Source organism: Sceloporus undulatus, chromosome 4 (genome assembly GCF_019175285.1).
Source record: "Sceloporus undulatus isolate JIND9_A2432 ecotype Alabama chromosome 4, SceUnd_v1.1, whole genome shotgun sequence".
Classification (NCBI taxonomy): Eukaryota; Metazoa; Chordata; class Lepidosauria; order Squamata; family Phrynosomatidae; genus Sceloporus; species Sceloporus undulatus.
In genome coordinates, this window is record NC_056525.1 from 1,029,459 (window position 1) to 1,041,917 (window position 12,459).

At 51.9% G+C, this 12,459-nt stretch overlaps 2 protein-coding genes across 3 annotated transcripts in view; both read right to left on the minus strand.

The window, feature by feature from the left end:
- Window positions 1-3,483: 3,483 nt before the first annotated feature.
- UBE2C (ubiquitin conjugating enzyme E2 C) lies at window positions 3,484-9,237 on the minus strand. Its single transcript, XM_042461293.1, has 6 exons — window positions 9,020-9,237; window positions 8,887-8,914; window positions 8,191-8,277; window positions 6,224-6,428; window positions 5,199-5,258; window positions 3,484-3,711 (listed from the first exon to the last, which is right to left on the minus strand). The coding sequence occupies exons 1-6, from the start codon at window positions 9,121-9,123 to the stop codon at window positions 3,653-3,655; spliced, it is 543 nt and encodes a 180-aa protein (XP_042317227.1). The 5' UTR covers window positions 9,124-9,237; the 3' UTR covers window positions 3,484-3,652.
- Window positions 9,238-12,018: 2,781 nt separating this feature from the next.
- The window catches only part of DNTTIP1 (deoxynucleotidyltransferase terminal interacting protein 1), a 9,527-nt gene continuing 9,086 nt past the window's right edge, over window positions 12,019-12,459 (minus strand). For both annotated transcript variants that reach the window (XM_042465440.1, XM_042465441.1), the window contains exon 13: window positions 12,019-12,435. In XM_042465440.1, coding sequence (XP_042321374.1) covers window positions 12,273-12,435 — 163 coding nt within the window. In that variant the 3' untranslated portion in view covers window positions 12,019-12,272. The remainder of the gene's footprint in view (window positions 12,436-12,459) is intronic.

Sequence of the window (12,459 nt, forward strand, 5' to 3'; positions counted from 1 at the left end):
ATTAGTTGACTATTCATATGCTTCAATGGACTGTCATGAATGGGTGGTATGCTGGGATGGACAAGGATTGGAGGGAGGTTGCAGAAGGCAAGTCCAGCGGGTTAAGCTCTCACATATATATAGTTATATAGATACATGGGTAGATAGACAGACAGACAGACAGACAGACATGATGGATCTTATGTCAACAACACCTGTATCTAAAACTCTCAGGGAAAGGCATTCTGGGAAAGAGTTGCTGCCACCATGGGCTATGCTCAGGATGATCATGTATCCGGAACTGTCAGCTGAGAGCAGCAATCAATTCACGCCAGTCAAGCAGTTTTATGACGGGGTGATGTTTAACAGATACCCTCTATCCATATCCATAGATTTATAGATCTCTCAAGGCAGAAGAGACTATGAACCAAATGGTGCTTTCGTTAGGACTGCTTTGATGTAGAATCCCCTCCTCTGTGGCGAAGGGGGTGAGTTGGGGGGAACGATCTGGGTTGAACAGGAAAATAAGGTGGGAGCTGGGGATTTAAAGTGGGGTTTCTCTTTGGAGTTCTTCAGATTCAGCAAAAACGTGATCCAGTGTACTGTATTTCTACCTTCTCTACAATAATTTTAGTTTTACAATAGCTGTTGTGGATGATTGGTTCAGAATTCCCAAGTCTCACAGTTTGCTGAATCTCCTTTTATGATGTCCAAAGAATCCCTGCCACCGGAGAAGATACAAGTTGGCTCCAAAGAAATCCCTGAGGGGAGCAAAACCTAGAGGCCAGTGAGCAGTGGGGAGCCAAGCCCAAAAAGGAGGGCGATGGAGAAGGTCTGCCGGAGGCTCTGTGGTTTCCACCTCCGGAGGATGAGAAGAAACGCCGCAGAGCAGGCAGAGTAACGGCTTGGGACCAAGCCATGGGAGAGGCCATGCTGTGGGTGCCGAGGGAGGAGAACCTGGCAGAAGAGGTGGCCAGCCTTAAGGAGGACCTGAGGGAACTAAACTCCATGAGGTCTCACCTGACGACCAGAGAGCTAGGGAAAAGGGAGGGGAGACCGAACGAGGTGCTGCTGGAGGCGGCTTGCTCAAAGCCCAAACCAGCGACGGACTTGTGGGTTGAAGGTCTGGAGGAGGAGTGCGATGAGGAGGCAGAGGTGACCTCGCAACCGCCCTCACGTCAAACAAGACTGGACGCGGCGCCCAGAAGGGGGAGAGGGGAAGCCGAGGCGTTGAGGGAGCTCCTGGTGAGTAAGCTGGAAGCTAAATTTAATGGGGATCCTGAGCAACTCCCGTTTTTCCTGGCCCAGGACCCGAGGAGAATACTTCCTGGACGAAGCCGAGAAAGTGTGTTGCGTGGCTGGCAGGCCAGGCTGCACAGTGGCTGGTGCAGCTGTATGACTGCAGGGCACCAGAGCTTCAGAACCTGGCGGCCTTTATGACGGCGTTGAGGGCCCGATTTGAGGACCCCTTCCAAGTGGATCGCGCCAAAACTAAATTCATGACCCTCCAGCAAGGCAAGTGGTCAGTGGCCGAGTATGTGTTGGAGTTCAGGATTGTGGCGGCGCAGATCCCCGACTACCCAGAAGCCATGAAGGCTCGGCAGTTCCAGGATGGGCTCAACTCGGACCTACTGGGGTGGGTGCTGATGCTGTTGTACAGCCGTGGGAAGGGAGGGAAAGGGCAGGAGGTGACCTCCACCCCTTCCTTCCCTCCCTGTGGCTGTCAGGCAGCTGGAGGGGCGGGAAGGAGGAGGAGGACCCCCACCCCCTTCCTGCCCTGTCCGAGGAGGAGCTCCTCCTCTTGAGGCTGGCTGGCCAATGGGGGCAGGCTGGTGCTCCAACAGCCCGCCCCCTGCCAGCAGCCATTGGCCAGCCAGCTCCAGGAGGAGAAACTCCTCCTATTTAGCCCTGCAGGCGCGCACAGGGCTACAGGAAGGTGCGGGCGGTGGCAGCAGCACACTGTCTGCGGCCCGCCCTCCTTGGCACCGCCGCCGCCGCCGCGGTACCACCTGTGGCAATCAGCGGCAGGACCGGGCTGAGGCTGATCCTGCCGCCTCTGCGGGCCGGATGCAGCTCGCAGGCCGGGGGTTGCCGACCCCTGGCTTAGACCCTCTGTTACACGAGATCATTTATGCCTACGAAGGGGATAAAGGCTTAGATAACTTGAGGAGTGAGTTACAGAGGACTGAACAAGGATTGTGGGTCAAAGCCAATAAAATATATGTGCCGGAGGGTTTAAGGGCTAAGATAATGGCAACCTGCCATGATGTCAAAGCTGCGGGACATTGCGGGTTCGTGAAAACCTGGCACGCCTTACGCAGCAAATATTGGTGGCCGGGGGTACAAAAGGAAGTGGAGAACTATGTACAAAGTTGTGTGGTTTGTGCCAGAGTTAAGGTGAACACCGGGAAGCCTAGTGGTCTTTTGAGGCCTTTGGAAACTCCCAACCGCCCCTGGCAACATATAGGCATGGATTTCATCACTGACTTACCCGATAGCAAGGGCAGAGACACCATTTGGGTGGTCGCAGACTTGTTTTCTAAGCAAGTGCATTACGTGGGGTGTAAGGGGGTACCCAGCACTCCAAGGTTGGTGGTTGGTCCCTGGTGAGGTGGGCTAGCTATGTGCAGCTCTCCCTTCTTCTGCTTTGCCTTTCCTGCCTGCGCAGCAAGGGACTCTAGGAGGAGTTCTCTCGACCTTCCTTTCTCAGCTGAAGTGCCATCGCATTCTTTACTGCAGACACACTGCTGCAACCTGATGCAAAACATTGTTTTTCTCCAGCTTCCTTCAAATGCTGGTTCTGCTTTTTCCAGCTAGAAAGAGGAGGAGGAGGAAAAAGGGGGCTGAGCAGGTGGAGAAAAGACTATCGGCACTTTGTTGGCAGAGGTTTTGTTAAATGAGGGGTATCTGCAATTGTGTACAATGGGGAGAAAGTCCGGAGACGTTTCTTCTCCCGATACCACTTCCAAACGATGCCACTAAACGTAAACGCATTCTCCATTCGAACAGCGATGGAGTGGCTGGGGAGCGGTTTGACATCACATGTTTTCGTGTATTCTAAATGGCGCTTTCTCTTTGGAATACCATTGGAATTCAGCAACAAATCACTTCAAGCTTGTTTAAAGCAAGCAGAAATGCATCCTTCTGCAATGAGGGTTTTATAGGGTTGCTGCTAAAAACTGGCACTGTGTTTTCCTGTCAAATGTTGCCAACTGTTTTGTGTGAAAAAGCATGCAACCTGGAAGATGCTGGACAGGACAAGACACCTTTTAAAAAATAGTCCCTGGAATGCCAAGATCTAAACTCTCAGCCCCTCGCTGCTATTCTGAGATATTCAAGGTATGTTGTGAGGACAGTTCAGTGCCCTTCTATGAATCCTATGGTAATATCAGCCCTTAGCATTCTTTTGGGGTGCAAGGAGGGGAAGGTGGGCACCACTGAGTAGCGCCAGGGAACAGAAACGCATGGTCCTGATCCCCAAGCCAACCACAGAACAGTCACAACTTAACATAAAAAAGATGACTTTATTTATACATTAAACAGCCGGAGAAAATGCCAAATAAATTTAAAAACAGTCTATAATACAGCATGGTACTGACGCACCAAGCGCGCACAGACAACAAGGAGGAAAGACAGAGAGCGAGAGAGACACCGCCGGGGGGCTGGGGCTTCATCAGCTCTCCTGGCTCTTCATGTGCTTTGCGTACGATTCGTGGAGGTGCTTCTTGTAGGCTGCGGGGAGAAAGAGAGAGATGTGTAACGATGACCCATTCCCATCCCTTTTGCTGGGAGAGAAGGGGTCTGCATCCCACCCAAGCAACCCCCCCTTATTTCCCAGACCCAAGTCGCAGGGAACAGGAGCACCCCCATATCCCCCCAACTCTCCGTTGGGCAAAGGGCCTAGATGGGGGGGCAGTGGTCAGGGTATGGGGGCACCCCTCTATATTCCAGGGGTAGAAGGGCACTCTTGAGGTATTTCAGGTCCCATTTTAAGCAAAGAAGAGGTATGTGAAGTCAAAGGCTTTCATGGCCAGCATCCATAGATTTTTGTGGGATTTTCGGGCTCTGTGGCCATGTTCTAGCAGAGTCTATTCCTGATGTTTCACCAGCATCTGTGGCTGGCATCTTCAGAGAACATGGCCACATAGTCTGAAAAACCCACAAAAAACTAAAGAAGAGGTACATTAAAAAACAACAACAGGGGGACGGGATAGTTAACGTATTTTATTGTTGTGTGCCTTCAAGTCATTTCCAACTTACGGAGACCCTAAAGTGAACCTATCATGGGGCTTCCTTGTTAAGTTTCTTCAGAGGGGGTTTGCCATCCTCTGAGGCTGAGAGAGTCTCACCTGGTGGGTTCCCACAGCTGAGCCACGATTCGAACCCTGGTCTCCAGAGTTATAGTCCAATGCTCAAACCACTAGACCACACTGGCTCTCACCTCTATATATACATGAGCTACAAGCACTCTTCCAGGCTGTTACCTGAGGGATCCCCCAGGACCCCAAAGATATTTTGGGGGGGGAATATGCTCTCCATTCCCACCTAAAGGGTAAGACTGACAGTTTCCTGATGTGCTGCAGGGTGGGTGTGAGGGGCAGGTAGGTCCCGGAGCCATTTTAGATCCAGCATATAATGGAATATATATATACTCCCTGGCAGCACATAGCCAACTTGTCTGCCACCCTCTACAGCGAGCAGAGAGATTACATTTTCCCCAAAATACTTTTAGGGTGCTGAGAGGCCTCCCCCCAAGTACCAACCTTCCTTGAGGATCTATGGGCTGCCTTGCCCAGAACTTGGAGTGAGGGTGGGGGGGGGGTCTCCATGTCTTCCTGACATTTTGGACCTTACAGCCTCTTTTTGCCAACCATGCTTTTCGGGGCCTCTGGGACCTTTGGTTGCCCAAAGGGTCCCAGCCCCCCATCCTTCCCTGCCCCCATTAGACCTGAGGAGAAAAGGCTGCCAAGGATTGTGTGGGGAACTTCCCCCCAGGACTTCAGCTACTAAGGATGGCTCTGTGCTTCAGTTCCCAAACATGGAATTTAATGTGGGGAGTGGGAACCCCAAGTGTGCCCACAAGGCACTTGTGCTCTGATCTGTGAGGCCCCTGAAGAGGAAAGTGTACTCTGTACATGCTCCTGGAACAGGCGGCCAAATCACAGCCCCAACAGCTCCAGCCCCCCAAACCTGTAAGAATGATACCAGAGACCACTCACCTGCTTGGTTTTTCCAGAGCTCCGCGGCATCTGTGTTCAGGGGGCTCTCGATGTTGGGCTCTGGGGGGTCAGTGCAAGAAAGGGGCCATCAGTCCAGGTGCCTGGCTGGCTAAAGACCTAGGATTCTCACCCAGCGCCAACTCCAAGGGCTCAGTTTAATCCTTTGCCCCTTTATTATTACAGGGACGTGGAAGAACTGGCCAGCCAAGACACTCACCAGATCCTGTGGCACAAGTTACCATGCAGAGACAAGGGCCCCATGTGGCCCCTCGATGCCCCCTGCCCACCTCAAGGGGCTTCTCCCTCTTTCCCCCATTGCTTCTCTTGTTCCTTCACAGCTGGCAGGAGCAGGGCTGTCTTCGGGGATGAGGCTTGGCTGGCAAAAGGGATTGGGAGCACCCAGCAGTCACTTAACAAGCAATGGGCATGAAAAAGGGTGAAGGTAAGCTGAGAGAGGAACTATTTGGGAAGGAGTGTGGCGGCTGGTGAGGAATTACTCTTCAAGGCAGTTGGAAAGAATGTGTTTCCCCATACCAGGGGCTGAAACATTGTCAGGGAAGGCCCCTCTCTCAGTCTGGAAGGACATGGGCAACAGGGACTTCTTGGTGGCTGCTCTCAGGCTAGGGAACTCCTTCCCACAAGGGCCTTGGATGCACCACCTCTCTGCTCTCCTTCTGCCAGCAGATAAAGACCCTTTTTATTCAAAATGGATTTGGGCGACTATGGCCCAAAACAAATGGCAAAGAGGGGTAGCTTCCAGCCACTCCGGCCGTGTCCAGAGTGCCCCAAAGCAGCCAAAAAAAGGTAGGCTTGCTGAGCTAATTGAACTACAGATTGTTTTGGCTGTATTTTCATTTTAAGCAATGCTGCAAGCTGCCATGGCTCCCAGATTGGGAGGAAGGCAGGACGACAAACCTGAGAAACACAGCTGGCCTCCCTTTCCTTCTCTCTCGGGGGGTGGGGGGTGTCTTTGCTAAACTCCATCAAAGGGTCCCCATGGATCTCCCCCTGCGCACCCCACTCACCTCCCAGCAGGCTCTGGATGGAGAGGAGGATAGTCCGGACATCGTAGAGGGCTGACCACTTGTCCTTCAGGATGTCCAGGCAGATGTTTCCTTGCAGATCCACATTGGGGTGGTAGCAGGGGGTCAGGAACTTGACTGTGGGGGCATTGTAGGGGTATCCGCTGGGGAACTCCAGGGAGAGCTTGTACCGAAGGTCCTCGTACACCTGCCGGGGGAAGATGGGCACGGATCCTGCTCTGCGCTTCCCATCATCCCCAACCTGTGATGGGTTGCAGTTCCCAGAATCCCCAGTGCTGGAGGGTGCAGTTTGGGATGTGGAAAGCTGGCTCCTGCCTCACTGCCCCCCCCCCGCCCCAATCCACACATTGTGGAAGCATAGAATCATAGAGTTGGAAGAGACCACAGGGGCCATCCAGTCCAACCCCTGCCATGCAGGAAATCCAAATCAAAGCATCCCTGACAGATGGCCATCCAGCCTCTGCAAAACTAATAAGGTTTTAGTAATGGGTCAGGACAGAAGTCTTGCCTTCTTTCTCCACTGTGCCGTCCCAGAGACACAAAACCACACCAGGTTACGGACCTGGAGCATAATTGGATCTCTGTGTGCGTGTAGAGTGCAGAAACCAGACATCTGGGGCAATACTTCTGTCCTGGGGATGTTGGGGAACAATTCCTCCTTCTCTTTGCCCCCGATATTCTTGTAAACACCGGCAGCCCCCTGGACTCACCCCAGATGTCTTGTTTCTGCACTCTGCGCAGAGGTCCAGTTATCCCTTTGCATGTTCCAGGTGCACAGCCTGGTGTGGTTTTGTATCTCAAAGGGAGCACAGTGGAGAAAGAAGGCCCCCCTGGGACCCCCAAAACTGGGACAACAGTAGCCTTGCCACCCCAACAATAATAATAATGGCCCTTGTGGTCTCTTCCAACTCTAGACTCTATGATTCTAAAATAGACACCTGTTTCTATTATTATTGTTATTGTTATTATTATTATTATTGGATAGACACCCTTTTTCATGCCCATCGCCTACCTCAAGATGCTCATTAGGATTGTATATTGCATGTTTTAGACAGATAATTGTTTTTATACTCTGTTTTTACTAATTGTTACTGGAATTGTTTGCATTTGCATCTGTATTGTTGTATTATGTACCCTGATTGTAATCCTGCTTCGATCCATCGGGAGAAGCGGGAAAATACAAATAAAACGTATTATTATTATTATTATTTAGCATCCTAAGTTTACAAGGTGCTTTTCATCGTCATCAATCAAAATACAGATAACTTATCTATAGCATACAATCTAAAATCAAAAGCAACAGAAAAACGATAAAATAACAACTTACCATTAAAGTAACTCTAAAACAAGACTCTAAAACAAGCCATGCTTCATACAAGGAGATTTTGGGGAGAGCCAGGGTGGCAGATTGGCTTGAGCGACCAACTTCACTCTGGAGACCAGGGTTTGAATCCTGGCTCAGCCATGTAAAAACCCACTGGGTGACCTTGGCAAAGCCACACTTTCTCAGCCTCAGAGGATGGCAATGGCAAACCCCCTCTGAACAAACCTTGCCAAAGTGTTTTGTGGGTTTTTGGGCTATGTGGCCGTGTACAGACACATCTCCGACTCTCTTCCATGCCAGCCACAGATCCTGGCGAAATGTCAGCAACGACCCCTTCTAGAACATGGCCACACAGCCCCCCAAAACCCACCAAAAACGATGGATGACGGCCATGAAAGCCTTTGATTTCACAAACCTTTCCAAGCTAAGGCACATAACAACAAACAACAATGTGCCTCTGGGCAAAAGCTTCCTGAAAACTGTGCCTAAAAGAATGGGGTGCATGGGAGCAAGCGGGGTGGGTTTTGGGGGTCCATGTGCAGCCTTTCCCCAGCCCTGCACCCCTGGGCCGAAAGAACTGGCCCTGACCCAATGGCCCCAATTTGCCCCCAGGGGCCCAACTCACCGTCCCGGCGGCTCCGACAATGGTCCCGATCCACTTGAAGAGGTTTTCTGACTCTGGGAAGGCCGAGATGCCTTTGTCTCCAGACATCTGTTAAGGGGAAAGGTTACAGGGGAGGCTGGGATTGGGGTCACGCACTGCAGGGTGAGCGCAGATGCCAAAGGGGATCATGTGACAGCCTGCCCCCAGAAGAGTGGACACTGACTCTGGAGACCAGGGTTCCAGGCCTGGCTCAGTCACCGAAACCCACTGGGCACCATTGGGCAAGTCACACTCTCTGAGCCTCAGAGGAGGCAATAGTGGCAGACCTCTTCCGAAGGAACCTTGCCAAGCAAGTCCCATGATAAATGGATTAATCCCAGGTTGAAGAGACGGCTGGGCCTGGTGCCATGACTCTGGAGACCCGGGTTCGAATCCGGTCTTAGCCAGGCAAAGCCAGTGGGCGACCTTGGCCAAGTCACACTCTCTCAGCCCCAGAGGGAGGCCAAGACACAGAAGAAGACTCTATTCCACGCAGTGAGCATAATGCCTTAAGGGCTAGAGCAGCAGGGCTTTGGAGCTCAGGCTCCTCTCCACACTGGGCTGACCCTGGGTCAAAGTCACACTCTCTCAGCCTCGGAGGAAGAAGCTTGCCTTCTTTTTTGGGGCCCAACTGAATTGTTTACCCTTTCCTTAGTCCCCATTTCTGAATCCACTCACCATGAGGGCCATCAGCTCCTGCTGCAACCTGCGGGGCAGAGACCGAGAGGAGGAGAGTCAGGCCCGGGGCTGCAGGGGCACTCTGCACGCGCCCCGAGGAGCCCTCGCCCGCCCTTCCCTCCTTAGTCCTTACCTGCTCCGGACGGAGCCCCTCGCGGGGCCGCTGCCGGCCTCGGCCGCCTTCCCCAGGGTCCTGGAGGCGGCAGCTGCGCTGGGGTCTGTGTTCTGGGAGGCCATGGCGGGCGGCGGGGCGGGGCGGCCCTGGGTTCGAGTCCTGCGCGGCGGCGGCGGCGGCGGCGGCGGCGAGAGCGGCGCTGCTCCTCTTCCTCTTGCTGCTTCTGCGGCTGCTCCTGCGCCGCTCTGGCTCTAGTTTGAATGTTGCAAAGTTCTGAGCCACTGGCCAATCAACGCCGCGCTGGCTTAGCGGCCGGCCAATGGCGAGGCGGGAGCGAGCGCGGAGGGACCCCATTGGCTGCCGGGATGCAAAGGGCGAGCGGGGCGGAGCCTTAAAGGGGCCGCAGCAATCCCTGCAAAGGGCCCTAGAGACAAGGCAACTGTTAAATGGGTTTGAAATTGGTTGACCCTTTGAACCCAAAGGATTCTCCCAGCCATGGCTGCTTCTCTTCTTCCTGGAGAGAAGGGACCAGAGGGGAGTCCAGGGGGGCTCTGTCCTGGGCCCAGTCTGCTGCTATTCAGCATCTTTATCAATGACCTGGAGGACAGAATTGGGAGCAGACTTATCAAATCTGCAGATGGCACCAAATTAGGAGGAATAGCTAATACTCCAAAGGACAGGATCAAGATTCAAAATGACCTGAATAGACTGGAAAGCTGGGCCAAAGCTAACAAAATGAAGTTCAACACGGAGAAATGTAAGGTATTGCACTTAGGGCGGAAAAAATAAAATGCACAGATATAGGATTATGGGGGACACCTGGCTGAATGAAAGTACAGTGGTACCCCGGGATACGAATTACCCAGCTTACGAATTTTTCGGGATACGAAAAAATCCCATAGGGATTTATTGTTTCGGCTTACGAAGGTTTTTTCGGGTTACGAAAAACCCCCGGCGCTGTTTTAAATGGAGCCGCGGCAGAGCCGCGGCTTTTTTTTCCATTAGCGCCTATGGCAATTCGGGTTACGAAGGTTTTTCGGGTTACGAAATTAGCCGCGGAACGAATTAATTTCGTAACCCGAGGGAGCACTGTACATGTGAAAGGGATCTGGGAGTCCAAGTAGACCACAAGTTGAACATGAGTCAACAGTGCGTTGCGGCAGCTAACAAGGCCAATGCTATTCTAGGCTGCATCAATAGAAGAATAGTGTCTAGATGGAGGGAAGTCATAGTGCCATTGTATTCTGCTCTGGTCAGGCCCCACCTGGAATAATATTGTGTCCAGTTCTGGGCAAAACAATTTGAAAAGGACATTGAGAAACTGGAGCCCTGTGTCCAAAGGAGGGAGACCCAAATGGTGAAGGGCCTGGAAACCATGAAGCCCTATGAAGAGAGACTTAGGGAGTTGCTGGGGATGTTTATCCTGGAGAAGAGAAGGTTAAGGGGTGATATGATGATAGCCCTGTTGAAATACTTCAAGGGATGTCATATTGAGGAGGGAACAAGCTTGTTTTCTGCTGCTCCAGAGAACAGGAAGCTCCAGGAAAAGAGATTCCAGCTCAGCATTAGGAGGAATGTCCTGAGAGTAAGGGCTGTTTGACAGAGGAACACATTCCCTTCGTGGGCAATGGCATCTCCTCCTTTGGAGGTGTTTAAACAGAGGCTGGATGGCCATCTATCCCAGGGGGTGATTTGATGGAGAGTTCCTGCATGGCAAAAGGGGGTTGGGCTGGATGGCCCTTCTTGGGATCTCTTCCAAATCTAGGATTCTATGAAAAGACAACAATATGTAGGAAGGTGATTGTTGTTGTTTGCTGTCCTCAAGTCAACCTCATAGAATCACAGAGTTGACAGAGGGCCATCCAGGCCAACCCCATTCTGCCATGCAGGAACTCACAATCAAAGTATCCCCGACAGATAGTCACTTCATGGTTTCCAGACCCTTCACCATTTTGATGGCCCTCCTCTGGACACGCTGAGCAAAGCAAACTCATGGCGATCCTGTGGATGAGGCACCTCCAAGGCCTCCTGTCCTTAACTGCTCTGCTCAGATCCTGCAAATTCAGGCCTGTGACTTCCCTGCTTTGAGGCATCCATCTGGTGTGTTGTCTTCCTCTCTTCCTACTTCCCTCCACTTTTCCTGCCTTCTCAAGATGTGGCCAAAGGAGGAAAGACTCAAGCATCTTGGCTGCCAGGGAGATTTCTGCCTTGATCAGTTCCAGGACCCATTTGTTTGTCTTTTTGGCCATCCACAGTGTCCTCAGCACCACGTCTCAAATGATTTGATCGTCTTCCTAGCTGCTTTTCCGCCATGTCCAGCTCTCACATTTGTACAAAGATTGGGAATACCTTGGCTTGGATTATTCTAGCTTTAGTGCTCAGTTGTATACCTTTACTCTTTAGGATCTTATCTACTTCTTTCATGGCTTTGTTGACTGGAGTCTCCATTCTGATCATCATTTGATCAGTTATGGGGATTCTTTTATTATTTCAATTTCCTCATCATCTAGGTTGAATTTATGTAGCTCTTCCATGTTTGTTATTTTTGCTTTCTTTGTGTTCAGCAGTGTGCCTGCCTTTGCACTTTCTTATCTGACCTTCTTTAAAAACTGTCCCAAATCCATGAGGTTTTCTGTTAGCAGCATAGTGTCACCTGCACACAGGAGTTGGAGGGCTGTAGAAAGAGAGGAAGACCACATAACAGATGGAAGACCCAACCCAGGAGGTCTGAATCTCACAGGATTTGAGCAGAGCTGTTGTGGACAGAGGAACTTGGAGGTGCCTCATCCACAGGGTTGCCATGAGTCAAAGTCAACTCAAAGGCAGTTAACAACAACTCCACATTTTGGCTGCTCCCGATCTTCTCTCCTTACTGCAAAGAGGACAAGACTCACTTTCCTTACTCACAAGCCATAGCTGGCCTGGGAGTGTGTCCCCCTCCAAAGGTAGTTTCTCGGTCCAGCCCCAGGCTGGATTCGGCCACCCTCCCACATAGTCTTCCAACGGGACAAGAAACATCAAGCAGATGTATGTTTATTTCCAGCCGGTCCCTATGAGCCCAATACAGAAACAAAATGGTGGAGCCCAGGACCGACTCTGCGCTGTCCCTGGACCTGAGTGCTAGAGAGCTGCCCTCCATCCAGCTCCAGCCATGCACTTGTCTCTCCTGCTTTCCATCAGCCCCACGACAGCTGCACAAACCCATCTTCTCCAGCAGAGACAGATGGGAGAGCCCAAGAGTTCTCCCTGAGGGGTTAGGACCAGAGGAAGCCTAGGTTTTGGGTGCTCCTTCTTGCGGCGGAGGAGGCACAGACTGTGGTGGATGCTGCTCCCCTTCATTGCGCAGGGTCTCCATGTATTTCCTCATCTTCACGGTCATCCAAGGTGGTGGGGTGAAAGGCTTCAGTTCATCCAGCTTCAGCTCTGGAGATCCTCTGGGGAAGCCAGCAGAAGAGCAG